This window comes from Cetorhinus maximus, chromosome 7 (genome assembly GCF_964194155.1).
Source record: "Cetorhinus maximus chromosome 7, sCetMax3.hap1.1, whole genome shotgun sequence".
NCBI classification, from domain to species: domain Eukaryota; kingdom Metazoa; phylum Chordata; class Chondrichthyes; order Lamniformes; family Cetorhinidae; genus Cetorhinus; species Cetorhinus maximus.
In genome coordinates this window covers 67,792,827-67,820,512 of record NC_135885.1, presented here as the reverse complement: position 1 = coordinate 67,820,512, position 27,686 = coordinate 67,792,827, and the positions used below count along the sequence as shown (strand labels likewise).

General features: G+C 42.1%; 1 protein-coding gene across 2 annotated transcripts in view; it reads left to right on the top strand.

The window, feature by feature from the left end:
• Positions 1-203: 203 nt before the first annotated feature.
• Positions 204-27,686, top strand: part of nars2 (asparaginyl-tRNA synthetase 2, mitochondrial) — an 85,673-nt gene continuing 58,190 nt past the window's right edge. Inside the window, exons 1-5 of one of the 2 annotated variants that reach the window (XM_078545688.1) lie at positions 204-428; positions 13,706-13,815; positions 17,344-17,464; positions 20,589-20,729; positions 23,333-23,413. In XM_078545688.1, coding sequence (XP_078401814.1) covers positions 255-428; positions 13,706-13,815; positions 17,344-17,464; positions 20,589-20,729; positions 23,333-23,413 — 627 coding nt within the window. In that variant the 5' untranslated portion in view covers positions 204-254. Of the gene's footprint in view, positions 501-13,705; positions 13,816-17,343; positions 17,465-20,588; positions 20,730-23,332; positions 23,414-27,686 lie in introns of both variants that reach the window. The other variant, XM_078545689.1, reaches the window with a different exon arrangement.

Sequence of the window (27,686 nt, the reverse complement as noted above, 5' to 3'; positions counted from 1 at the left end):
CACTTTATTTTAAATTAATAAGAAAAAGTGTTCAAAAGTACTTTTTCAGGTTGCTCACAGCAGTGCCCTGGGATTGATCCGAATTCCTGCTCAGCTTCCACATGTTGAGCAGCTGGTGACTGTCACTCGGGGAGGAGGCGGCACCCTCCACACCCTGAGAGAAGGGACGTGTCTGCGCATGCGCCGCCTGGCGGTCAGACGCATGCGCATTGAGAGGGGGATGGGCTGAGTGGCTGTTCCGGAGGCCAAAGCTAATGTGGAGGAGGAGCAGCTGCTTTTTGGGGTTGCCTTTGCCCCGAAATGCCTCTGTTATCCGGCGGAGAGGGGAGAGTCTGTGTTTGTTCAATGGTTGCAGCAGTGACTCCAGACTGAAGGTGGTTGACGCCCTGTTAGGGGCGGTGACCTGGGAGCAGGAGGTCCGGGTACAGGTAACCACCGGCTCCAGGCTATAGAGAGGGTGGCCGGGCCGTGGCCTCGGAAGAGGCTGTCTTCAGCAGCTGGTGAGGACCCCTGTGTCCTTCCACACCTAAAATCAATTAGCTTCTCGTTTCAGGGCGTTTATGATTGATGTCTTCTGGCGCTGAATCATTTGGTAAAGTAGCTGCTGGACAAGGACAAAAGACAAGTGTGGAAAATGAAGACGTTAAGAATAGTTCAGAATCGGTTGAAAGAGAAAGTCAAGGCACCATATTCTGAAATTGAAAGGCAACATTTGCAGAAGGAGATGGAGAACACAAGAGCAGGAGTGAGGGAACAGAGGAGGGTTAGAAGTTTAATGCATTAGGATTAAAACAGGAAAAAAAATGTGAGGCATTGCTATGGAAGTAGGTGCAAGAGCCAAGTTGCCAAAAGGGAGATATGTTGGAAGATGTGGGAAAAAGATAATGCTAAAATAAAACCAAATGCTGTATTCTCAAGCTGTCCACAAACAGAACTCTCCAGCTTCCCAGTCCCCTCATTGTATCATGAAAATGCATGTATAGTGAATAAGGTCCAAGAAAAAGAGTTTAGTTTTTTGTTGTGCTGTAAAAGGTGCAGGTTATTGATGAACTGTTCAGAGCTGAGCCTTTATTTGAAGCACAAGATTGCTGAGTAGATATGCAATGATTGGGTAAGGTTTTGTTTAGTTGAAAAGGTGCAATGTGTGTACATGTTCCTTTTGTCTGCAAAGGACAGGGCCCATTGTGTGAAGATATGTGGCTTCTAGCACGTGTAAGTGAGCCGTACTGCAAGCCCGAATGACAATCTTAAATTGTGCAAAGAATTGGTTTTCAGTGTAATCAGGATTTTTTAGCAGGTGTTGTCCAATCGCAGAATCATATCTAATATTAGACACTGTTTTGAGTTTTGCAAACATGGGCTGGTTGGGTATGGTCAATGCTTTGCTTGTTGTGAACTGCAGAAGGGGTGTGCTGTTTGATGCGATCCATCAGCCATTGAGACGTACAGCCTATATAACTGGCATCAAACTGGCACAGAAATTCACATACCACATTGCTCATTTGTGTCAAAAACAAAAATTGCTGGAAAAACTCAGCAGATCTGACAGCATCTGTGGAGAGAAAGACAGTGTTAACGTTTCGAGTCCGTATGACTTCTTCAGAACTGAAGAGAAGTAGAAATGTGGTGAAATCTATACTGTTTAAGGGGGGTGGGACAGTGAAAGATGGAGGCAAAGGAGAGATTGCAAAAGATGTCAAACAAAAGGTCGAAGGGGTGTTGATGGTGGTGATACTGGCTAAAGGAGGTGCTAATAGTGACTTGTTTATTACATCTTTTGCAATCTCTTCTATCCAGCTTCACCTGTTCCACCCCCTTAAACAGTATATATTTCACCATATTTCTACTGCTCTTCAGTTCTGAAGAAGAGTCATACAGACTCAAAACGTTAACTCTGCCTTTCTCTCCACAGATGCTGTCAGACCTGCTGGGCTGAATTTCCCCCCCCTTTTGGGGGGGAAGTTGATGGGCGGGCGCGATTCCGATTGGCGCCCCTGATCAGTGGCGCGGCGCTATTTTACGTGGGCTGGCCAATTAAGGCCCACCCAGCGTGACGTCCGCAGGGAAGTGCTATGCACTCCCTGTGCGGCGGGGGGGGATTCCTAAAATCGAGTGCGCTCTTTGGTGTATGCGCACGAATGAGCGCACTCATCTCCCTGGGGATCGGCTCTACATGTAAAATAAATAAAAGTGGAAAAATAAAATTTTCCTTACATGTCCCCTCATGTGACAATGTCACATGGGTTGGGACATGTCCATAATTTTTACACAACCTTTATTAAATTTTTTAAAAACCTGCATGAAACCTCATCCCGCCCGTGGATGAGGTTTCATGTTTTTTCTAGTTGCCACCGGGGCTCCTGGCCTGCCCGCCAACCTTAAAGCTGGATCACATAAGTGGTAGTGGCTGCAGCTGGCCTCTTTTTAGGGATTATCACTAATGATCCTCGCTTGATGTGCGCATGTTGATACTTACTGTGGAGAAGAGTTTCTTACCTGAAGTAGTGTTTTTAACTGCTGATAATATTACATGCTGGGTCTTTTTCTAACTCTCAGAATAATTGTGTACGTAAAGGCACATCAGGTCATTTGTATTTTTATATTAAATTCTGTTAAAAATAAGAGGCCTTAGGATGGTAAGGAAGGATTTTGGAGTGGATGTAAAAAGCATGCTGTAGTTACATAGTTGGGAAGAAATGTTAATAGGAGTCCCAAGTTGGGAAAAGAGGAGCTCCCATTGTCCATTAGTTGTGACCTGGCTGAAAAGTTTCTGGTTAAAAGATTGCTGATACAGTTCAACAATCCAATAATTTTATTGCGAATGTAAAGGCTATCACCTATGCTTTGTATTTTCTGTTCCACTGCCATAAATTATCTAAAATGGTGAAAATTCATCAAATAGTTCTTCTGCCAAGGGAGGTCCTTTCCAAGACTAGGAATTTAAGATCTTTTGGGGAGAAATTTTTTTCTTCTTGCATCTTTTTTCAGAGAGAGATCAGGATAAAAAGGATCCAATTTCTGGTGCAGTGGCCATCTACCTCTGCATTGGGGGCGCCACTGTATTGGTAAATGCTGCTTTCTTCTGCCTGATCTTCCTGCTGCCTGCTTGAAATGGATATTTGGTCCCTTGTTTAGAGAAATTGAGCCTGTTTGAGGACTTATGCCAGAAATTCATCTGTCCGAAGCATTGCAGTCGATTCTGGAATACAGGTTCCACATGCAGCCTAGTCAGTGGTTTAAAAGACTGAGGAACCCAGCAAAGATGTATTTTTTAGCAAGTCAACCTTCAGATATAACTGGGAGGAACAACTTGCACCAGCTCCCTTCCCATTGTCGTCCTCTTCCCCCTTTATAGTTATAACATTTGTCAGACCATTGCACTTATTGAAATGAAACCCAAGGCCCAATTTCAGGTGAGTCTTCCGGCTGCTATCTTTGTATTCCAGAATAATCCTAGAATAGTGTGTCCTTTTGGCAGAAGGGTGCAGAGCCTAGTTATATTTGATCTGCTCCAGCAATATCTGATGATGAATTGCTGAACCAGGTTTGTACCAGATACATTAACATTTATGCTCCCTTGGACTTGACAGAAAGGTGCAGGTTATATTGGGGGAACAATCAGGGTGAAATAGAGTAAGGGTTTCACTGGGGAGTTTTATTTCCGGAGATGAATGGAGAAAGAAGTGGGGCTAGGAAAGGGAATATGTCCAATGAGAAATGTAAGGAAGAGATCAGCGATGATCTTGTCAGTGATTGAGATGATGTAAATAGAGCGGCATGTGAGATGGCAAGGTTAAATGAGTAGCTGTTAATATTGATAGAATTTATTTGAAGGGAGAGATCAAAGAAGGACCAAAGGACAGTGAACTTAGAGAGAGGGTAAGTTCAAATGGAGGTTGACGTTTCTGAAGATGAGTCATTCTGTGCAAAAGGTGAAGGAGGAAACCTTGTTGAGAAATCAGGATGATGCTTTGTGGGGCAGGAGAGATCAATTTTAAAGGGGAGGCTAGGGGTGGAACAAATTAAGGTGCTCAAAGGAGGCGAAGGGACAAAGGAAAGGCGGCATTGGGTGATGAGGACCAGGCCACCAATTAGGGTGGGACAGCACGTGGTGCAAAGTATAACCAGGTGGAGAGGCTTAGTGGTATTGTCACTAACTAGTATTCCAGAGACCCAGGGTAATGACCTGGGGAGCCGGGTTCAAATCCCACCACACCAGATGGTGAAATTTGACTTCAATGAAAATCTGGAATTAAAAGCCTGATGATGACCATCAGACCATTGTCAATTGTAGTAAAAACCCATCTAGTTCACTAATGTAAAGGAAATCCGTCCTTACCTGGTCAGGCCTACATGTGACTCCAGACACACAGCAATGCCCTCTGAAATGCGCAATTAGGGATGGGCAATAAATGCTGGCCACATCCCATGAATGAATTTAAAAAAAGCAATGTTGTCTGTTTGCATCAGAACCATCAATGCTGATTCAGTGATCTACAATAAAATCGTGGATGACAGGGGCCTTATTTGCAAGCAAATGGTCATTCTGGAGGGAGGCTCAGAGAGTGATGGTGATTGTTAATCTGGAAGAGCCCAAGCAATTAGCAATGGAAGGGATGCGGAGAAAGCAGGCTTATCTTAGCAGGTGTACTGGGCAGGAGGTCAGTGTGAGAACAATGAGGCAATTGGGATTGTTGCTCTTAAGGCAACCACGAGCGTCTCAATGGTCCTTCAGAGAATGAATGATTGAGAAGCAAGGGAAACTAGTTTCTCTAAGGGATTCAAGATTTAGGTTGAAGAATAATGAAGGTTTTGGGTAAGGATTTTTGGGGGAAAAAACAGCGACATTATTGGGTTACAGCAAGTGGAGAAAATAGGAGGAAGGTGCCAAGAGGCGTAAAAAGATGGTGGGAGATGCAGAAAAGGAGATGGAAATAATAGGCTGAGGTTCAGAGTGACAGCCAAAACCTGTACACGGATAATAGTGGAAATTCATGTTAGGCATGTCAAAGATTAGGATAGATTCCCTGATTGTAAGCAGAGAATAGGGATAGTGAGGAGACAATAAGAGAGTTTATGGATATAGTTGGATGTGTTGTGGTGGGATGAAGGTAATTATTGGATGATGTGAAGTCCGCCTAAAGAATCAGCAAACTAATGTCCCATGTCAGAAGCCAGGAGCTATTTGAGGGGAAGAGTATCATTGGGCATATTTGGAGGTTTTCCTGTGGAAAATGGAGAATGAGAATGGCATGAGGTGGGGTTCCAGTGGATATGAGCAATGGCTTTGGTAATTTGTAGTTTACACAGGCAGGACCAATATGCCAATGGAGGGATGAATGGATCAAAGATGATTTGGCACCAGTGGAGCAGAATCCAGACCAGGATGAAAACCAGTAGGATTAGATCAGAGATATTCAACACTGAAAAATTCCCAGCAAAGGAGCAGAAAACTGAGCGCACAGGATAGCCCAGATACTGGAATTGTAATGGATCAGCAGACAATACAGTCTCCATAGAAATGTCCTGTGTGAAGAATGTATCATTTTTCTTGTATTTAAGTTTGTACCCTAAGAGTCGGCAAATGTCTTGATCTACTGGAAGGTGTTGATGACTGATGTGCATTGTACTGGAATCATTAGTTACATTGTGTAGGATGTATACAGGAATATTTTATGCTTGGTTCTTCCAGTTTTCATTCCATGAATTTCTGAGCATGTTGTACACTTGCTGTCAGGACTGTGTGGAGAAGGAACAGAAAGAGAGAGAAAGCACACTTTGCATCTCTTGTTGGGTAGGAACTGAGACCATTGGCTTACAAAATATACTCGGTTTTAATCCGCCATCTAGCACAGTGAGGGTAAATTACTACACCCAATCAAATACTTCAACTCTGTCTGGGGGGGTGGGGGAGTATGAAAGATCATCAGCATGTCAAGCTTGTGACCAAATTTGGCCAACATATTGCAGTCAGTGCTGACTAGGACTATGGGTTTATTAATTAGAAATCTTGTTTCAATCCTGTGATAGTCTCCATCCATTTCAAAAGCAGTCATTAAGGGTGGGATTCTGTCCATTCAGCTCCACATAACCTTGCAAGCGAAACTTCTAATGAGTAGCCCTGCTTGGGCAAGCAGCAGGAAGTTTGCTTGTGCTTTGTGCTAGTAAACTGCATGAACCCAGAGAAAAATCTAATCCCACAATAGCTTTGCCACTATCTGTGGGAGAAAAGGCTTTAAGGTTTAGCTGTTTTATTTGCATCAGAGTGCCATCTGTCACTGAGTCATTAAACCAAGCCCCCATCTGACTACTCGGGTAAAAGATGCCATGACACTATTTAAAGAAAAGCAAGGAATTCTTCTTCTCCCCGCCCCCGCCAAAATCTCCGATTTGGCCTGGTCAATATTTATCCCTCAAACAACATTTAAACACAATTATCTGGTTGTTATCGCTGTAGTTTGTAGGAGCAGCCTGGTGTAAATTGGTTGCTAAGTTTCCTATATTGCAGCACTGACTGTGCTCCACAAGCACTTCATTAACTTACAAAAGCAAAATATGTTTGAAAATCTGAAATAACAGTGCTGGAAATACTCAGGTCTGGCAGCATCTGTAGAGAGAGAGAGAGAGAAGCAGAGTTAACGTTTCAGGCCGATGATCTTTCAAAGGCTTTCTCAATTGCTTAGTTTGGAGAGACTTTGCAGTAATGAATTTTTCTTCTCCCAAATATCACATTCTTAATCCAGTAAATGTTTACTCTTAAGTACCACAACGCATGAGGGTTAAAACTGTCTGTTATATATTTATGTAATTTTTTTCAAGCTTTAATAAAATTAATAGCAAGGTGTTGGCATAGTTGCAGGGTTATCCCAGGCTTGGAGGTACATTTCAAACTGATATTATACAAAAATTATTGAAAATATCTTATATAGGTTTAATTTCCATAGTGGTTCTGGAAAATCTTGTAAAATATCATTCCTGAGTCTTCAAGCATCTAGTGAATATGAGGAACTTAAACAAGTTAGTATTAATAAAGAAATAATACTGGAGGAAATAATGGGACTGAAAAAAGGCTGAGAGTGCATTTGATGTGTGCTCAAAATCATGAGGGATCTAGGCAGAGGGAGAAACAGTTCTCATTGACAATAGGGTCGGCAACCAGAGGAAACCAATTTGAGATGATTGGCAAAAGAAGCAACGACTACATGAGAAAAATCTTTCTTTATGCAATGAGTGCTTAGGATCTAGAATGCACTGCCTGAGCGTTTGGTGGAGGCATTTTCAATTGTGGCTTTCAAAAGGGAATTGGATAATTCTGAGAAGAAAGAAATTGCAGGGCTATGGGGGGAGAGGTTGCGGTGGGGAAGCAGGTGAGTGGGACTAGCTGAGAGCTCTTAGAGCCAGCGTGGACACGACAGGCTGACTGACATCTTTCTGTGTTGTAACTATTTGGAGAATCAGTCGGGTTGTGTGGCACTACTACTGTGTTAAATGGAATAGATTCGGAGTAGATCTAACATCTCAAAACTGGGCATCCATGAAGCCCTGTGGGCCATCAGAAGCAGCAGAATTGTATTCAACCACAAACTGTAACCTCGTGGCCTGCCATATCCCTCACTAGCATTGCCATCTAGCCAGGGATCAGTCTGGTTCAATGATGAGTGCAGGAGAGCCTGCCAGAAACAGCACCAAGCATAACAAAAAATGTGAAGATAGTACAGAGGACTTGCATGCATGCTAAACAGCAGAAGCAGCATATGATTGACGGAGCCAAATGATCCCACAACCAACGAATCAGATCAAAGCTCTGCAGTCTTGCCACATGCAGTCATGAATGATGGGGGACAATTAAACAACTAATCAGAGGAGAAGGCTCCCCAAACATCCCTGTTCTCCGTGACAAGACGCCCAGCATGGTAATGCAAAAGACAAGGCTGAAGCACTTGCAACCATCTTCAGTCAGAAGTGCCAAGTGAATAGTCTATCCCAGGTCCCCAGAATCATGGATGTTGGTCTTCAGCCAATTCGATTCACTCCACATGATATCTAGAAAAGGCCAAAGTCACTTAATACAGCAAAGGCAATGGGCCCTGACAACATGCTGGCCATTGTACTGAAGATATATGCTCCAGAACTAGCTGCACCCGGAGCCAAATTGTTCCAGTAAATCTATCACACAGGCATCTGCCTGACAATGTGGAAAATTGCCCAGGCATGTCCTGTCCCCAAAAAGCAGTACTAAACCAATCCAGCCAGTTACCACCCCATCATTCTGCTCTGTCTTCAGCTGCATCATCAGTGACCTCTCCAGCATTAGATCAGAAGTGGGATTGTTCACTGTTGATTGCACAGGGTTCAGAACTATTTGCAATTCCTCAGATACTGAAGTGGTACATGCCCACATGCAGCAAGATCTGGGCAACGTTCAGGATTAGGCTGAAAATGGCAAGTGATATTCACACCACACAAGTGCCAAACAAGACCATTTTCAACAAGAGAATTTGACCATCTCATCTTGACGTTTAAGGGGATTATCATTGCTGAATCCCCCACCAGCAGCGCCCTAGGGGCTTACCATTGACCTAAAACTTAAATGGACCAGCCATATAAATACTTTGGCTGCAAGAGCTAGATGGGCTACCTAATGAGTTCTGTGGTAAGTAACTCCTATCCTGATTGTGCAAAGCCTGTCCACTATCTACAAGGCAAAAGTCAGGAGTGTGATGGAATACTCACCACTTGCCTGGATGAATGCGCCTCCAAAAACATCAAGAAGCTTGACACCATCCAGGACAAAGTAGCATGATTAGCACCCCCATCCACTATTGTAAATATTCACCACCAGCGCACAGTGGCAGCAGTGTGTACCATCTACAATATGCACGGCAGCAACTTGCCGAACCCCCTTTGACAGCACTTTCTAAATTCATGATCTCTACCAGTTAGAAGGACAAGGGCAGCAGATGCATGGGAACACCACCATCTGTAAGTTCCCTTCAAGCCACACACCATCCTGACTTGGAACTATATCACTATTCCTTCATTGTTCCTGTGTAAAATACTAGGAATTCACTCCCTAACAGCACTGTGGGCATAACTACACCACGAGGACTGCAGCAGCTAAGAAGGCAGCTCCCCACTACTTTCACGAGGGCATTTATGGATATGCAACATTGCCAGCAATGCTCATGTCCCATGAATTAATATAAAAAATACCTGTAGTTATATAGTGCCTTCAGCATAATGTCCCAAGGCACTTCAGAAGCATTATAAAACAAAATATGACATCAAGCCACATGTGATATTGGGGCAGGTGACCCAATGCTTTGTCAGAGGTAGGTTTTAAGGATTCTCAAAGAAGGAAACTAAGGGAGAGAGGTGAAGAGGTTTTGAGGAGGAAATTCCAGAGATCAAAGCCTAGGCAGCTGAAGGCAGGGCCATCAATGGTGGAGCGATTAAAATCAAGAATGCTGAAGAGGCTGGAATTAGAAAGTGCACTATATCTCAGTGGGTTGTCAGGCTGGAGGAGTTTAGAGAAATAGAGAGGAGTCAGGCTAAGGAGGGATTTCAATACAAGGAGGAGAGTTTTGAAATTGGTGTTACTTAACCAGCAGCCAGATTAAGCCAGCAGCATTTATTGAGAGTTAGGACACGGCCAGCAGGTTTTTGGATGACCTCAGCTTTATGGAGGGTAGAATGTAGGAGATTAACCAGGGGTGAGGCCTGAAGGTAAGAAAGGCATGAATCAGACTTTCAGCAGCAGATGAGCTGAGACAGGCGATGTCAAAGGTGGAAAAAAGCCAGCCTTTGTGAAGCTGTAGATATGTGGTTGAAAATTCAACTCGTGGTCAGATATGACACCAAGATTGCACCCAGCAGTCTGGTTTCAGCCTGAGACATTTGCCGAGGAGAGGGATGGAATCAGTGGCGTGAGAACAGAATGACAAGTAGAAAGACAATGGCTTCCTTCTTCCAAATATCTAATGGGAGGAACTTTCTGTTCAAGCAGTAGTGGATGTCAGATTGTCAGGACTCACTGGGGATAGTGCGCTGTAATATCAAGCTACACCCGTTCCCCAAGCCGTGCCAAATGTAGGAAGTTTGACCAAACCACCAATTACCCCAATTCTATCTAACTGTTTAATTTAGGTTAACAGAATAAGAGCACCAGGTTTGTAATCTAAGTAATTAGCTGTTTATTGAACAAATTGTCTTTAATTTGTTATGAACTGCTAATTTCCATCTCTATAACTTAAACTCTACCCCTTCTTAAACCCCTATGTACAAACACACAAGACGCACAAAACATGGATTTTAAGGGTGAGATAAAACTGTTTAATAGTACCAAACCGGAGTATAGGATTAGATGGGCTAATTTTGATTGTTGTCTTCCAAATTCCTTGCAGTTTGTTGTTGATGACACAAGGTGGTCTCCCAGCACTCAGCCTGTGGTTCACTGGTTGAAAAACTTGCTTTCCAATGTCTGTACTGGTGATTTTCCCCTTTTCCTCTTGACGGGGGTTTTCAGAGAAAGCAGGTTAGAGAGATGAAGGATAGCCAGCAAGCTATTATGGCACAATTGCTGCAGTCTTACACAGGAGAGAGAGGTTTCTGGTCTTCCTTCTTTGCAGGCTAGGAGCTGTTCTGCATGCACTGTTTTTTTAAAATTCATTCATGGACATGGACTTCGCTGGCTCGGCCAGCATTTATTGCCAATCCCTAACTGCCCTTCAGAAGGTGGTGGTGAGCTGCCTCCTTGAACGCCTGCAGTCCATGTGGTGTTGGCGCACCCACAGTGCTGTTAGGAAGGGAGTTCCAGGATTTTGACCCAGCAACAGTGAAGGAACGCCGATATATTTCCAAGTCAGGATGGTGAGTGACTTGGAGGGGAACTTCTAGGTGGTGGTGTTCCCATCTGTCTGCTGCCCTTGTCCTTCTAGATAGTAGTGGTCATGGGTTTGGATTGTGCTGTCGAAAAAGCCTTGGTGAATTCCTGCAATGCATCTTGTAGATGGTACACACTGCTGCTACTGTGCGTCGGTGGTGGAGGGAGTGAATGTTTGTGGATGTGGTGCCAATCAAGTGGGCTGCTTTGTCCTGGACGGTGTCAAGTTTCTTGAGTGTTGTGGGAGCTGCACTCATCCAGGCACGTGGGAAATATTCCATCACTTTTCTGACTTGTGCCTTGTAGGTGGTGGACAGTCTTTGGGGAGTCAGAAGGTGAGTTACTTGTCACAGGATTCCTAGCCTCTGACCTGCTCTTGTAGCCATAGTATTTATATGGCTAGTCCAGTTCAGTTTCTGGTCAATGGTAACCCCCAGGATTTTGATAGTGGGGGTTTCAGTGATGGTAATGCCATTGAACATCAAGGGGCAATGGTTGGATTCTCTCTTGTTGGAGATGGCCATTGCCTGGTAACTAGTGTGGCGCAAATGTTACTTGCCAGTTCATGTCTTGCTGCATTTGGGCATGGACTGCTTCAATAACTGAGGAGTCGCGAATGGTGCCGAACATCATGCAATCACCAGTGAACATCCCCACTTCTGACCTTATGATGGAAGGAAAGTCATCGATGAAGCAGCTGAAGATGGTTGGGCAGAGGATACTGCGCTGAGGAACTCCTGCGGTGATGTGTGTTACAACGCTGGTCACCTGGTCAGGTGCTAATTAAAATGCTGTCATCAGGCAGTTTCCCTTAGTCCAGAACCCCTTTCCGGCACCGTCTGTTTTGTTATGGTATGGCACCCTATGTTCCAGGATAGCAACATTGTAGATATTCCTCATCCTATTCCAGTGAACATGTCTTTAAACTACAGCCATGGTAGTTTTTTTTTTTAAAGTTACATTCCAAGAAAATTTAAAAATAGGTTCTTTACATGCCTCCACCCTTAAAAAGGATGAAACGCCATTTCAAAAATGCATTTCACCACAAGGTATGTGACATATGGGTAACAAAACATGAGACTTGCATTCATTCATCCATCCTTTCCCCTTATACTCATTTCAATAGTTTACACACAGGACAATGCACCTGCAATCACATTATTTTTACCGGCTATGTGAACAATCTTTACATTGAATGGTTAAAACAGTAGACTCCATCTAAACTCTCTTGCATTTCAAGTTTTAAACTTCTCAATAAAGGCCAGCGAATTGTGGTCAGTGTAGATTAGTGTTTCTTTGTTATCATGTCAGACATAAACTTCAAAGCGTTGAAGAGACAACAGCAATGCTAGAGTTTCTTTTTCTACTGCAGAGTATTTCCTCTGATATGGTTTCTTGGAAAAGTACCCCACCAGCTTCTCTATCCCTTTCCTTGCTTTTGGATTTTGCTCTTTTTTTGATATTTACTCTTGCCATGTTCCGCATCATTACTATTGGTTTAACCCAGTTTTTTTTTTGTTCCCTGCCTCAGCTTCTTGAGTTTGCATGTTTTACTCTTTCTTCACTTTTTTGCTTTTACCTTATTTTTATTTCTAGATTTTGTCCCTTTTCTCTCTATCTTTGTCTTTACTCTGCTCTCTCTTTTGATTTGGCCCTTTTTTCTCGCTCTCTGCTTTTACTTCGTTCTCGACTTTTAGATTTTGGTTTGGCCTGTCTTGCTCTCTCTTTGCTTTTACTCTGTTTACGATCTCTACTTCTGGATTTTGCCTCTTTACCGTAACTCTGCTCTGGATCACGAGTGCTGGATTTTAACTTGACTTGTTTCATCCATTCTTTTCCATTAGTCTGCTCTTGTGCTACTTTACATGCTCCTGTTTTTGTTTTGGGTAATGACCCTACACAATCTACTAATACCCGGCCAATGGTTTTTCAAAAACTGGTATGGGTATTAAAGGTGCTGGTTTGATTACAAGTTGAGGTTTACCTACTACCTGACATGTATGACACGCTTTGCAAAATTGCACTACGTCCTTATGAAGTCTTGGCCGGGTAAAATGCCTGTTTATCAGTGTTTGGCTTTTCCGTATTCCTAAATGTCCTGCCATAGGGATTTCATGTACTATTCACAATCTCTTCTTACGATATTTGGGTGGTATCACTATTTGATGAACAACCATCCAATAACTTTCTGCTCATCCAGTCCTGGATGTCAGATAAGTACTCTGATAATTTAGAGATGGTGGAGGGGTCAAGAGAAGTACCTGTGTGGTAGGAATGTGTGTTGGCAGCATATATGTGGAAATTAATGTTTTCAGATAATTTCACCGAAGGGCATGTAGATGAGAAATAGTTGGGTGCCAAGGTAGATCTTTGGGGAACATCAGAGGTAACTGTGTGAGAATGGGAAGAGAAGCCACTGAAGGCAATTCTGTGGCCACTGTAAGGTAATGGAACCAGGCGTGTGCAGTCCTGCCCAGCTCAGCAGTGGTGGAGAGGCGTTGGAGGAGGGTGGTGTGATCAACTGTTTCAGATTGCGGACAGGACAGAAAGAACAAGGAAGGATAGTTTGCCTTTGTCACAGTCAGATTAGATATCACATATGACTTGAATAAGAACTGTGGTTGAGGCAGAAATCTTATTCGAGTGATTTGAGCATGGAGTTCCAGGAAGAAAGGGCGGATATATATATATACACATGTAGCCCTTGAAAGTGCTGTAGCCGCCCTTTCTTATATAATCTATTTTTGACATATATTTTTCATAACTTTAAATTCTTTTCTTGCAAAAAAACTTCAGTCTAACGCCTATTATTTTTCCTTCAAGGGCTGGGTACGGGCTGTACGTGCACAGAAGGAAATTACATTTTTGAATATTAATGATGGAAGTTCATTACAAAGTCTTCAAATAGTTGCACGCCCAGATTTAGATATCAGGTAAGGAAATGGATTTATTTCCCATTCCAGTATGTTGATTGTATAGTGCATTGGTTTATAATGTTTATAATCTTTTTAAATATAGAAGAACATTATGCACCTTCTAAGTCTTGTATGTACAGGTGATGATGAAAATTTATACATTTGCAGTAAAGGGGATCTCTTGTATTATAGAACTATAAAATGAACTATAGAACTATAACAATGCAAGGAGACCAGTTAGCCCATCGTGTTCATGCCAGCTCTCTGCAAGAGCAATTCAGCTAATCCTACTTTATGTTTAAAAAGAGCCCTCATTTATACAGCACCTTATCACACCCTCAAGACTTCCCCAAAGCACTTCTCCAACAATGAATTGCATTTTGAAGTGGTATTTGCAACAGCAAAATCCTGCAAATAGCAAATGAAATCAACAGCCAGCTAATCTGTTTTTAATAGAATTCTTCCTGTTTGGGTTTTCATATGGCGATTTTCTTTAGACAGTAAATGAGAGGACTAGATGCTGTATGCAAAATGTCTTTTTAACCTTTAACAATCATTTTTACTAAAGGAATTGCTTCTGAATGACCATTAAAATCTTTTTTAAATTTCTCATTCTTGGGGTTTTATTGGGATGGTTTTATCTAATTTTCTATGTCCACCTGTTTGAAACGAATGGGTGAACTCTGCTAGTAAAATACTCAGAATTATCAGATCAACCAGTTAATCAACCCTATCTATTATGGCATAATTACAGGGCCAGTATAGAGAAGAGCTTCTGGTGATTTATGACCTCAAATCAAACATCTAATTTGATTATTAACCTAGAATATTGAATATAGGCACTGGATTAATTTGCAGTACTGTACATAAGGAGAACTTTTGGTTTGCATGTCATTACTTGTTTAATCCTTAAATACTGTACCAATTGTACCTTGTGGGCAAGACCACCAAAAACCTGCAGAAGACCAAGGCAAAAATTACATTGATTTCCCCTAATTTCTTAAGGACTGTTGTGAATGTGAATTGGTAATCTGTTGTATTTGGTGAATTGCTTTAAAAGTTGTTTTGTTGATCTCCACCTCCTCCCTCCCACCCAGTTAATGAAGCGTCCTTCATTTTTTCCTCCTCCTCCAGTTTACACCGACTCTTTCTTCTTCTCCCTTCCATCCCCTAGCCTAGTTTACCTGAGCACTCATTACCTTTCCTATGTAATGCTGACAGCCTTGTTTTTTCCCCTCCATGTAGGTAATTTGGGCGTGACAAATAAGTAAACAGCAAGACCATCAAATTATAGCAAAGTGGAAAGATTTATTAATCATAAAATATGACCTAATAAACTAGGCAGTAATTAACGCAGCTTAACAGGTTAAACTTCTCATTTCGACAATGGACAACGGAGCGCACAAAAATCTGGATTGGATTGGTCTTGTTGATTTCCCCAACCCCTATAGCTCCTTCAAACTTCTATAATCTGCTCAGACTGCTATGGTGTCCTCATCCTGGGTAGAGGATCCCTTTCCCTTTGGATTCTCTTTGGATCTATCATTTTGCTGCAATGAACATCGTTTCGCCCTCCTTTCTAAATAGTTAATTAGTACCCTCCTTTACAAACCATTTGAGCCAACTGACCAGTTACCAGAGTTTGCAATTGATTTTATCTGGCCCCTGTCATCGGGTGTTGGCTACTAATCTCTCACATTTCTAAGAAAGTGAATTCTCACGCATCCACTCATCTTATCATTTATCACAGAATTGTTACAGCACAGGAGGAGGCTATTTGGCCTGTTGTGTCTGCACCGGCTCTCCGTAGGAACAATTTACCTGGTACCACTCCCCTGCCTTCTCCCCATAGCCCTGGATGATTTTCCTTTTCACGTGAGAATCCAATTCCCTCTTGAATATCTCAATTGAACCTGCCTCCACTACACTATTCAGCAGTGCATTCCAAACCCCAACCACTCACTGCATGCAAGTGTTTTTCCTCATTTTGCCATTGCTTGTTTTGCCCAACTACCTTAAGTCTGTGCCCTCTTCTTTTCAATTCTTCCACCAATGGGAACCATTTTTCCCTGTCTACTCTGTCCAGACGCCTAGGGCAGGATCTTTAGGGCGGAGGGCAGGACCTGCTCGCCGACGTGGGATGATGTCGGGAGGAACTCCCGATGTCACCCCTGTCACCTCCATTTTCAGGTTGGCAGGGGCGCAGCTGAATCAGTTGTGCGCCTGCCGACCTGTCAATGGCCTATTGAGGCCATTTAAAAAGTTATTAACCTAATTAATGGACCTGCCCATCCAACCATAGGGTTGGTGGGCAGGCCAGGAGCCCTGGTGGGCTTCAGAAAAAGCATGAAATCCCATCCACGGGCGGAATGAGGTTTCATGAGGGTTTTTAAAAATTTACAAATGTTTGCGTTAAAGTGATGGACATGTCCCAACTCATGTGACAGCGTCACATGAGGGGACATGTCAGGGAAATTTTATCAACATTTAACTTCAAAGTTTTAATTCTGAACCGATCTCCCTGAGGCTGCATTTAGCCTCAGGGAGATCAGTGTGTTCTTTTGTGCGCGTGGAAGAGCACACTCCCAGCTGAGGGAATCTTCCCCCACCTGCGCAGGTAGCACATAGCACTTCCTGGAGGGCGTGACGCTGGCTGGGCCTTAATTTGTCCGCCCACTTAAAATGGCAGCGCGCCCCCAATTGGGGGCACCGATCGGAGGCTTGCCGGACCGTACCTGCTTCTGTGCTCGCTCTCTTGCTCTTTCTTTCCCCCACCACCCCCACCCCCCCACCCCACCCCGCCCAACGGGTGGAAAATTCTTCCCCTAATGATTTTGAATGCCTCTATCAAATCTCCTCTTAACGTTCTCCTCTTCAAGGAAAACAAGTCCAACTCCTCCAGTCCATCTGCATAACTGAAGTATCTCATCCCTAGGACCATTCTTGTGCATCCTTTCTGCACTCTCTAATGCCTTCTTTCTGAAAGTGTGGAAGTGGACACAGTGCTCCAGTTGAGGCTGAAGCAGTGTTTTATACAAGTTTAACATTTCCTTGTTTTGATGCCCTATGCCCCTGTTCTGCCACCTTCAGTGATTTATGCACATATACACCCAGGTGCCTGTGCTCCTGCACCCTCTTTAGAATTGTACCCTTTATTTTATATTTCCCCTCTGCGCTCTTCCTACCAAAATGAATCACTTCACATTTCTCCGCTTTATAAATGAAATTTAACTAGTATGACCAATATAACCCTTGATGTACGCTATATCGATATACTGGTTTTGACTAGTTCAGTACAGTTCTATGCAGTTACAAAGTTCACTTAATTAACTTCAAATACCATAGTTTAGATTTTTATGTAGGCATGCGTTAAAGTTGCAGAATTTAAATACCGTGATTTGAGTCCCCTACAAAGCATGATTCTAAAGCATGATTTTCCCATAACCACAATTCACACTAGCATTCATTCTATTACTTCTCCAACCCCAGTTTTGTAAAGTGTTTCTGATCCTTGTTAATATAAACTCTATATTTTTTCTTTTACAGAGGCATAACTTTTGGCAGTGCAGTTGAAATTTGGGGGAAACTGGTGCGGAGTCCTCACAAAAAACAGAGCACAGAACTACTAGCTGATAAAATCAAATTGGTTGGGGCCTGTAATCCAGTGGTATGTTTGGTTTTTGACTTCTGTCCGTAAGCTCCTTGTTATAACACCGTGCAACTAGCTTTTACCTAATTCAAGATTTATTTCTTCCTCAATATCCTTCTCTTTTATAAGCCCTGATGCAACATACTTCTTAATGATCTTCAATGTTTGTTCTTTCTCTCCTAACTTGGTACTCTTTATTTAGGGTCCCATGTCACAATTCTCTTTTTACTGGTACATTTCTAGAATACTGTTTGTTTTAAAATGTCAGACTTGGCTCAGTTGTAGCACCCTCAGCTCTAAGTTAGAAGGCGACTGTTGCAGGCTCCACTCCAGAAATTTGAGCACATAATCCATGTTGACCTTTCACTGCATTGCTGAGGAATGGCTCCGTTGTTGGAAGTGCTGGCAACCGGATGGCTTTGTGAACCGAGGCCCTGTCTACTCTTTTGAATGGCTGCAAAGATACCTTGCCACCACTCAAAGAAGAGTAGGGAGATTTTCCAGGTGTGCTTACAAGCATTTATCCCTCAACCAACATAAACTACTAAATCCTTTGTTTTATTTATCTCGTTTGTGGGACCTTGCTGCATGTGATTTGACTGCTGTATTTATCTGTAACAGTAAATCCAGGTGAGAGTGACCACCCTTGACATCAAGGCAGCATTTGACCAAGTTTGGCATCAAGGAGCCCTAGCAAAATTGGAGTCATTGGGAATCAGTCGGGAGGGGGACCTCTTCACTGGTTGAAGTCATGCCTAGCACAAAGGAAGATGGTTGTGGTTATTGGAGGTTATTCATCTCCGTTCCAGGGCATCACTGCAGGAATTCCTCAGGGTAGTGTCCTTGGCCCAACCGTCTTCAGCTGCATCATAAATGACCTTCGTTCCATCATAAGGTCAGATGTGGGGATGTTCGCTGATGATTGCACAGTGTTCACATTCACGACTCCCCAGATACTGAAGCAGTCCATGTCCAAGTGCAGCAAGACCAGGACAATATTCAGGTTTGGGCTGACAAGTGACAAGTAACATTCGTGCCACACAAGCGTCAGACAATTACCATCTCCAACAAGACAGAATCTAACCTTCACCCCTTGACATTCAATGGCATTTCTATTGCTGAATCTCCCACTATCAACATCCTGGGGATTACCATTGAGCGGAAACTGACTAGCCATATAAATGCTGTGGCTACAAGAACAGGTCAGAGGCTAGGAATCCTGCTGCGAGTAACTCACCATTTGACTCCCCAAAGCCTGTCCACCATCTACAAGGCACAAAGCAGGAGTGTGATGGAATACCCTCAACATGCCTGGATGAGTGTAGATCCAGCAACACTCAAGAAACTTGACACCATCCAGGACAAAGCAGCCCACTTGATTGGCACCTCATCCACAAGCATTTACTCCTTCCACCACTGACACAAAGTAGCAGCAGTGTGTACCATCTACAAGATGCATTGCAGAAACTCACCAAGGCTCCTTGGACAGCACCTTCCAAACCCACAACCACTACCATCTAGAAGGACAAGGGCAGCAGATGCATGGGAGCACCACCACCTGGAAGTTCCCCTCCAAGTCACTCACTATCCTGACTTGGAAATATATCACCGTTCTTTCACTGTCACTGGGTCAAAATCCTGGAACTCCTCCTGAACAGCACATTGGGTGTACCTACAGCACATGGACTGCAGTGGTTCAAGAAGGCAGCTCACCATCATCTTCTGAAGGGCAATTAGTGATGGGCAATAAATGCTGGCCAAACCAGTGACGCCCACATCCCATGAATAAATAAAAAAGCTTCAGAAGTGCATTGTTTGCTACAAGATACCTTTGAGACATCCTGAGTTGTCAAATGTGCTATATAAATGCTTTTTTCTTGATCTTTGAGATTATCTCCTCATACTCCTTCCATGCTTCCTCTTCCCCCTCTTAATTTCTTTCCATATTTTCTCCTCTTTATTGTTTTCATCACTTATCATGCCCCTCACTCATGTATCCCTCTACTTCAATTTTAGTTTATTTCTAACCTCTTTATTAATCTTTTGCTTTTGGAAGTTTAAGTTTGTATTGTATTTTTATAATGCACCTTTTCAGTCTCATTTTTAAAAATATTCCATTATTGATCTACAGTTCGATGTGCCAATTTCCACCTCACTTTGGCTAACTCACTGATCTTTCTGAAATTCCACCTGTTCGATAATTTGTTCCTGTTTTTGAATTAACTTTTTTTCTTTCTATTTGAACCTTAAATCTATTCATCTTATGATTACTCGTGAAGTCCTCTGTTCCTCTAATAATTTGCTCAATAATGTTAAGATAGGGTAATGTGGTCCACCATATTGAGGGATAAGGGAGGATGTGAAGAGAATATACGCCCTGGTTATACACAGAAAATTTGAGGTTCGTTCATTCTATGCACAATAAATCAGGGGCTTTTCCTATGTTCCTTTGGTTTTCATTGGGCAATGTGCCTACATTGCAACAATGACATCTGTTCTAAAGTACATCATTAGCTATAATGCATTTTTGAGCAGCCAGAGATTGTAAAAGGCTCCACATAATTGCGGGTCTGTCTTTTCTTACATATGGCCAAGTTTCTGTTCCTATGATGTGAAAATTTGGAACCCTGTTCTGAATTTGGTCAATATCTCTAACATAAAATCACATCTTGATAAATTACCACCACAGAATATTGTATTCATCACAATTGTTTTTGTTTCCTCATACTGTGTACATATATATTTAATGTGAAATTCCAATTTATGATTTAATTCTTGTAAAACAATGAATAAACTGAGTAATGCAAAATGCTGGATCTCCATGTGTTGTACTGTGGAGTTGTGGGTTTGTCTTTATGACTTTCTTTTGGAAGTTTTTACTGTAAACTGTCATACTGTGGAATGACACTGAACAGAGGTAAAGTATTATCCTACAGGGAAGAAGAGTCAATCTGGGGCATGCTTGCAAATATTCTTGTGACTGTCATTTAAGAGTGACACTAATGAAGATCTCGGAGCAAGCTAATTGTCTCACTGTTCAGCTTTCAGCTGGGAGTAATGCATTACACAAGGAAACCACAAAGGGAAGAAAATTAAACAGAAATCTTGTTGATTTTCTATTTGCCTTTCTGTGCCATCTTAGGATTTGCCATTCAAAATCAAGGAAAGGCATTCACTGGAATACATAAGACAATTTCCTCATCTTCGATGCAAAACAAACGTTTTCAGTTCACTCCTCAGAATACGAAGTGAAGCATTTACTGCTTTTCATTCATTTTTCAAGGTAAGTTGAGTACAATATGTAGAAATATTTTTATTATACAAGTACACGATGGTAAAGTCATTATTTATGCTTAAAAAGCTGTGTGAAAGCACAAATTCTAAAATTCAGAAATTACTGCATGAATTCTGCTTTCCTGACTCAGATCTACGCAGCTAAATTTTCACTGGTGCTAATGAATTTCCAAGGCAATATGCAAAGTTAATTATAATCACTAATAGCTTGTACTGTCATCCTGAGAGTCAACTTTTGCTTTGAATCAGCATTCACATTTTAAAGTATGCGACCACTCTTCACTACAAAGGAGAGAAAAGAGACAAACCAAAATGCCGAACTCACTAGTTGGCCTTCCTACCCTCTTGCCATCCCATGCTTGACTCCCTCTTGAATGAGTCTGCAACTTCTCTCTCTGCCTCCCTTGGCATCCTCCTAAGGGCCCATTTGAGCCACCTCATCATTGTGTACTTGTGGGTGACTTATTGTGCATGATTGCATCAACATAATGACCTGTATAGAAACTTGGTTGATGGATCATAATACCTTTCCCTCTCGTGACTATATCTTCCACCATTTGTCGCACTCAGATTGCCACTGTGGCAGTGTGATACTTTGCACACTTCGTTCTCTACTCCACACACAAGTACCATGACATATTTCTCAGAGATGCCTTCACTCCTTCCTTCCTAAGCCTCTACACAAGTGGCTTCTCATCCTCAGTGATTTTGATCTCCATCTCAATTCATCAAGGCCTTCCCTGATTCACTGCCCTTTTATCCTCCCATTAATTTCTCCCTTCATATAAGCTCCTCAATGCATATAGCTAGCCTGTTGGCCCTGCCATCTTCACAGGTCCTCTCTGGTCCATCATACCATCATAAATAAGATCTTTTTTGGGTTTTTTTCTTGCATCACCTAGTGCTCACCTTTCCCCTTCCTCCTCTCTGTCGTCAGTTCCTTCATTGTTTGCCCCGAAGAAGCTCTCTTTCAAGTCACTTACATCAGCACTTGCAAACTCCTAACTGTCTATCCTTTGGTTTACTACTCACCTCATCTTCACTATTGATGTCCCTTCCCCCATTAGAACTATTACACTCTCTCCCACTCTGGTTGTTCTTTCAGTACAGCTTTCAATTCTGCTCCCTTAAATCCATGGGCCACAGTCTGGATCATTAGTGGTGGACAAGTAGTTTATCATCCATCGCCAGATTTGGTTGGACAATATAAAGCACCTTTTGGGTCCTGCTGTGCTCTGCCAAATTTGTTCACTATTCCAGGGTCATTCTGGAATGCAATGATAGGCCCAGCTTCTCTTTGCTACGGATGGATTGGGAGATAAAGGGCATACTTATCTCTTTCTTTCTCTCCCCGGACAGCTATAGATCAGAGCAGCAACGCCAAATAAATCCCAAGGGAGAATCCAGTACAAGGGGCCACTGTTTAAAAATAAGGGGTCACCTATTAAGGGCAGAGATGAGGAGAAATTTTTTGAAGGTCGAGAATCTTTGTAACTCTTCCTCAAAAAGTGGTGGAAGCAGATCCTTTCAATATTTTTAAGGCAGAGATAGATTCTTGATAAGCAAGAGGGTGAGAGGCTATCGGGGTAGGGGGAATGTGGAGTTGAGGTTATAATTAGATCAGCTATGATTTTATTTGATGGTGGAGCAGTTTCAAAGAGCCGAGTGGCCTACTCCTACTTCTGATTTCTAGGTTTGTATCTTCCTCGCATGATTACTGTCAAAGCCAAATCCAGCACTATTCAATTTTGTAAATGCTTGTATGGGTATGACTGGCAAAGCCCATCCCTAACTGTCGTTGGGAAGGTGGTGGTGAGCCACTGCCTTGAGCCGCTACAGTCCATGTGATGCAAGTAAACCACACAGTGCTGCTGGGAAGGGAGTTCCAGAATTTTGATCTCAATTTAAGCCCAAATTTTAGTCTCTTTGGTAATGAAAAAAATAAAATGCTAGAAAACTCAGCAAGTCAGGCAGCATCTGTGGGGAGAGAAACAGAATTAAAGTTTGAGGTCCATAACTTTTCAACTAGTTAAGCACTGCATCATGGAAAATAGAATTTGTTTCCTATTTCACATTCCACAAATTTGTTCAATTTACTGCTGCACTTCAAAGCTTTTTGGACTTGGATGCTTGACTCTGTAATTTGGAAATAATGGGGCATGGGTCTGCTGCTTGTACTTGACATTGTTATTTTCTGTTGAAGTTAGCTATTATTGGTAGATTTCAGATTTGTACATGAGATCAATTTCTTATTTTTACTGTCCAAGCTTGGATTTATTATGCATTTATGTTTAAAGAAATATGATTGTACATTGGGCTCCAATAAAAAACGAAGTACAGGGAGGGAAGTTGTGCTGCTGCACAATACTGAAGTTTGTAATGACTAAATTGAATGTAGTAATTGTCAACTGCATAGATGAGAATTTAATTCAGTGCCAGCAGACAAATCCTAATGCAAGTCCATTATCAGTGAGACTTTTTAACAAATGTGGACAAAATTTGTCTTGAATTGTTTAAAACTTCTAGCAGTGTGCAGAACAGAGTTAAATGAAGGCATATATAGTAACTGCTTTCATTTTTTTAAAATTACAGAATAATGGATTTATCCACATACACACACCCATAATAACATCAAATGATTGTGAAGGAGCTGGGGAACTCTTCCAAATTGAAGTAAGTACTACCCAGAACTAGAAATTATGTGGACTGAGATTACACATGTTTTTCTTTCTAAATTTCTCATAGTACTGATGTATATGCATTGGAAAACCCTACAGGAACCAATTAATTTAATGAACAAGAAAAACCTACAGCCTTATAAGTCTTCTGAGTTACCTCAAGGGGCTATGGACTGGACACCAATGGTCTGAAAAGATTGCTAAGGTGTCGCTCTTAAATTCTTTTATTATTGACTTGTAATAAGTCAAATTTGAATAGTGAAGATGATGTTGATTAGCTGTAATGGAGTTTCATTATCATCAGGGAGAAATGCCCTATTATCTTACTTTTTCTCTCTCTTCCTGTCTGAAGTGACTGAATCCTGTTGGGACTTCCCGAGTTCAGCTATGCTCTTGTATTCTCCCAAATAGCCACTATTTATGTGTGTATGGTCCCCCACAACTTCCTGCTTGATTTTTTTAAAATATATTTTTCTTCTCCCACTTCTATTAAAATTTATTTCCATCCATTGCTTTATCTCCACCTTTTAGCCTATTTCGATCCCCCCCCCCACCCCCTTTCCCCGCTAGGGCTATCTGTCACTTGCTCATCCTGCTTTCTACCCTTAATGTCGCCATTAGCACATTCCTTAGCTAATATCACCACCGTCAACACTCCTTTGTCCTTTAGCCCATGACATCTTTGGCAATCTCCTCTTTGTCTCCACCTATCACTGGCCCTCTATCCAGCTCTACCTCTCCCACCCCCCTCAACCAGCTTATATTTCACCTCATTTCTATTTTTCCTTAGTTCTGATGAAGAGTCATACGGACTCGAAACGTTAACTGTATTCCTCTCCAGAGATACTGTCAGACCTGCTGAGTTTTTCCAGCTATTTTTGTTTTGCTTGATGTCCAGTCGTCCTGTAAAGCATCTTGTGAAATTCAATTGTGCGAAAGGTGCTGTAGTTGAAGACTTACTTTCACATCTCTGTATAAAGAAAAGCTAAATGTTAGTAAATTGTTCATTGAGTATTGCTTGCTCAGTTTTATCCAGAAGGCTGTTGTTGCTACCTGCTGGTATGCCACATTTGCTAATGCAATGAGCAAATGAGTAATTATCACGATATGGGATATTTTGTTGGAGTATAATATCCATGCCTTCAATATCTCTAGACTTTCTATTCCAGGGCAATCCTGGCTCATCTCCCACATTTTACCCTCCATAGACTTGAGGTTACCCAAAACTTGCAACATGTTCCATCCCTCTATCAACCTTATGCTTGTTAACCTTCATTGGCTCCCAGACAAGCAGCGTCTTGATTTTAAGTTTCTCACCCTTGTCTTCAAATCTCTCCATGGCTTTGCTTTTCTCTGTAATCTCCCACAACCTTTCCAAGATATCTACACTCCTCTAATTCTGTGCATTCTCAATCATCATTCCACAACCATTGGTAACTGTGCCTCCTGCCTATGCTCCAAGCTATGGAATTCCCTTCCTATACCCTCTGTTTTAATTTTCTCCTTTAAGATATTTCTTAAAACTTAGCTCTTTGACCAAGATTTTGACCATCTGATCGAATATCTTCTTATGTGGCTCAGTGTCGTACTTTGTTTTACAGTCCTTGTGTGAAGGACCTTCGGGCATTCCATTATGTTAAAAGCGCTATAGAAATATAAGTTTATTTCTATACTAGGTATGTAATTGTTTTCTGCAATGAAAATAAAACGAATCTTACTGTGTACCATATAAGGAATTGCATTTTACAATTACAGGTAAGTTTTATGTATGTGACTCATGTATATTTTATTTGTGATTTAAAGAACAAGACATTATATTCTTGTGATGTGCTGTTTAAAATACTTATTAAAAATTTACTCTGCACCATGCACAGTCATAATGGAACCCCCTTTTGCCAAAATTACAGGAAGGTAAAATGGGCAAAACGCATATTCCATGAGTGGTGTAAAAATAATTAAGAATGACATTGAGATTTAGATGTCTTTGTAAACTTGTCACTCAATTCATCCATCTAATACAGAGCAGCTGTCAACAAAGCCAATAGAATATTGAGTTGTATATCCACATCCATGAAAATCCAAGCCAGGGTGTGATAAGGCAAGCTGTATACTACTTTGGTCCGATCTCACTTTGAATATTGCATCCAATTCTGCTCACCAAGAAACAGTGCAAAAAGCCATAAGGTCAAACCCTAACATCAAAGGCCTGAGTATGAGGAAGAACTAAAAATCCTTAGGCTTTTCAATCTTTGAAAGGAAGCATCTGAAAGGTGATTTTATAGAAATGCACAATGTATGGAAAAGGTGGATAAGGAAATTTGCTTTGACCTAACTACATGAGAAGGGCAAAGGGATACAGATTCAAACTAGTAAAGGACAAGATTAGGATAGCTATCAAACAGCGCTGTAGGTGTACCTACACCACATAGTCTGCAGTGTTCAAGAAGGCAGCTCACCACCACCTTCTCAAGGGCAATTAGGGATGGACAGTAAATGTTGGCCCAGCCAGCAACACCCACATCCCATGAATGAATTTAAAAAAAGTTCTTCTGTGCTTAGAATGATCAATACATGAAATTGTCTTCCAGAAACCTTGGATTAATTTAAGCAATAATTGGATTCCAATTAAATATTGGAAAGTCCAAAACCATAGTCTTCAGAGCCCACCACAAACTCTATGCCCTAGCCACTGACTCCATCCCATCCAGACCCAGGAAAGGGGTGCAAAACACCGGAGTCCGTGCCTTAAGAGGGCCTGGGCTCATGATACAAAAGATGGTCAAAAAGACAAACGCAAAATGCCATCAGGAGAGGGTCACGTATTGCACAGCAGATGGGCGATGATTGGCAGTGACTGGTTGACATGCTAGGCAGTTTGCAGGGGGCCAGTTGACAGTTGGGACTTTATGTTAACGGGGTCATGTTTTGGGCAGTGGGGTGGCTGGTGATTGGGATCACGTGTTGAGGGACTGTAGACGGTGATTGGTTGTGACAGAGTCATTTGTAAAACACCCCATGGGGGGCAGTTGACAGTTGGCCAGGGTCACGTGTTGGGTGGGATGAGGCACTGGGACAGGAGGCGGCCATGAACTGGTGAAGAGGGGGTGACAAAAGAGCAGGTAGGAACCAGACTGGGTGATATCAGTCAACCCAAACATTACTGAGCTATGTGAATGTGTTCCCGGTTCAGCTGGTCTTAGGACTGGACTGGGCTGGTGGGTTTAAGGTGAGAGCGGATTAGTGAGGCCACCAGTTTCTGGCCTCTGGCTTCAAAACCCCTCTCCAGCACTAGAGCAGCTCCAGGTTAAAGCCTGCCTGACTTCAGCGCTGCATGGGCACAGGTGCAGCTAAACCAAGGAGTTGCCTCTCCCCCCTCCCCCACCAATCTGCTTCTGCTGGAGAATAAAGATCCCATTGACCCCTTTTTGAAGAACATTTCCCTGGTGTAATAGCCAACATTACTCTCTCCAGACTCATCATTCCTCCCTCACCCCACTTTGCGCACACTCAATAATTAAAAGGCGGGAGGTGGGGGTTTTAGGAGCCCAGAAACAGAAGCACCAGGGCCCATAATTTCTCTCCTGGTCCCTGGCTAGCCACTGTCTGAGATTGAGCTCAACACTAGTGTCTTATTTGACCTTGAGCTGAACTTCTGACCTGAATCCCCTCTGTCACTGAGACCTTCTGCTTCTACCTCCATTGTTTGTCTCTGCTCTTGTCTCAGCTCAGCTGTTGTAATGTACTATGTGATGGGATTAATTAATAACCTCATAGTGAAGGTGCCCCTAGGTAGCAGTGATCATAATATTCAATTTCACATTCAGTTTGAAGGAGAGAAAAGTGGATCTAAGACTTGTGTTTTAAAGTTAAATAAGGGCAATTATGAGGGCATGAAGCCAGAGCTGGCTAAAATGAACTGGGAAATTAGGTTAAGGGATAGGTCAGTAGAATGCAGTGACAGACAGAGATCTTGCAGAATATTCAGAAAAGATACATTCCAGGGAGAAAGCGAGACGCTAAGGGAAGGGTACACCATTTGTGGTTAACTAAGGAAATTAAAAAGAATAGCAAATTGAAAGAAAAAACGTAAAATTCCACAGAGATGAGTGGCAGGCCAAAAGATTGGACAAAATATATAGAACAGAAAAAAATGACCATATGATTAATAAGGAGGAAGAAATTAGAGTACAAGAGAAAGTGAGCTAGAAATATAAAAAGAGTTTCTATTGGCATTTAAAAAGCAAGAGCGTAAGTAAAGTGAACATTGT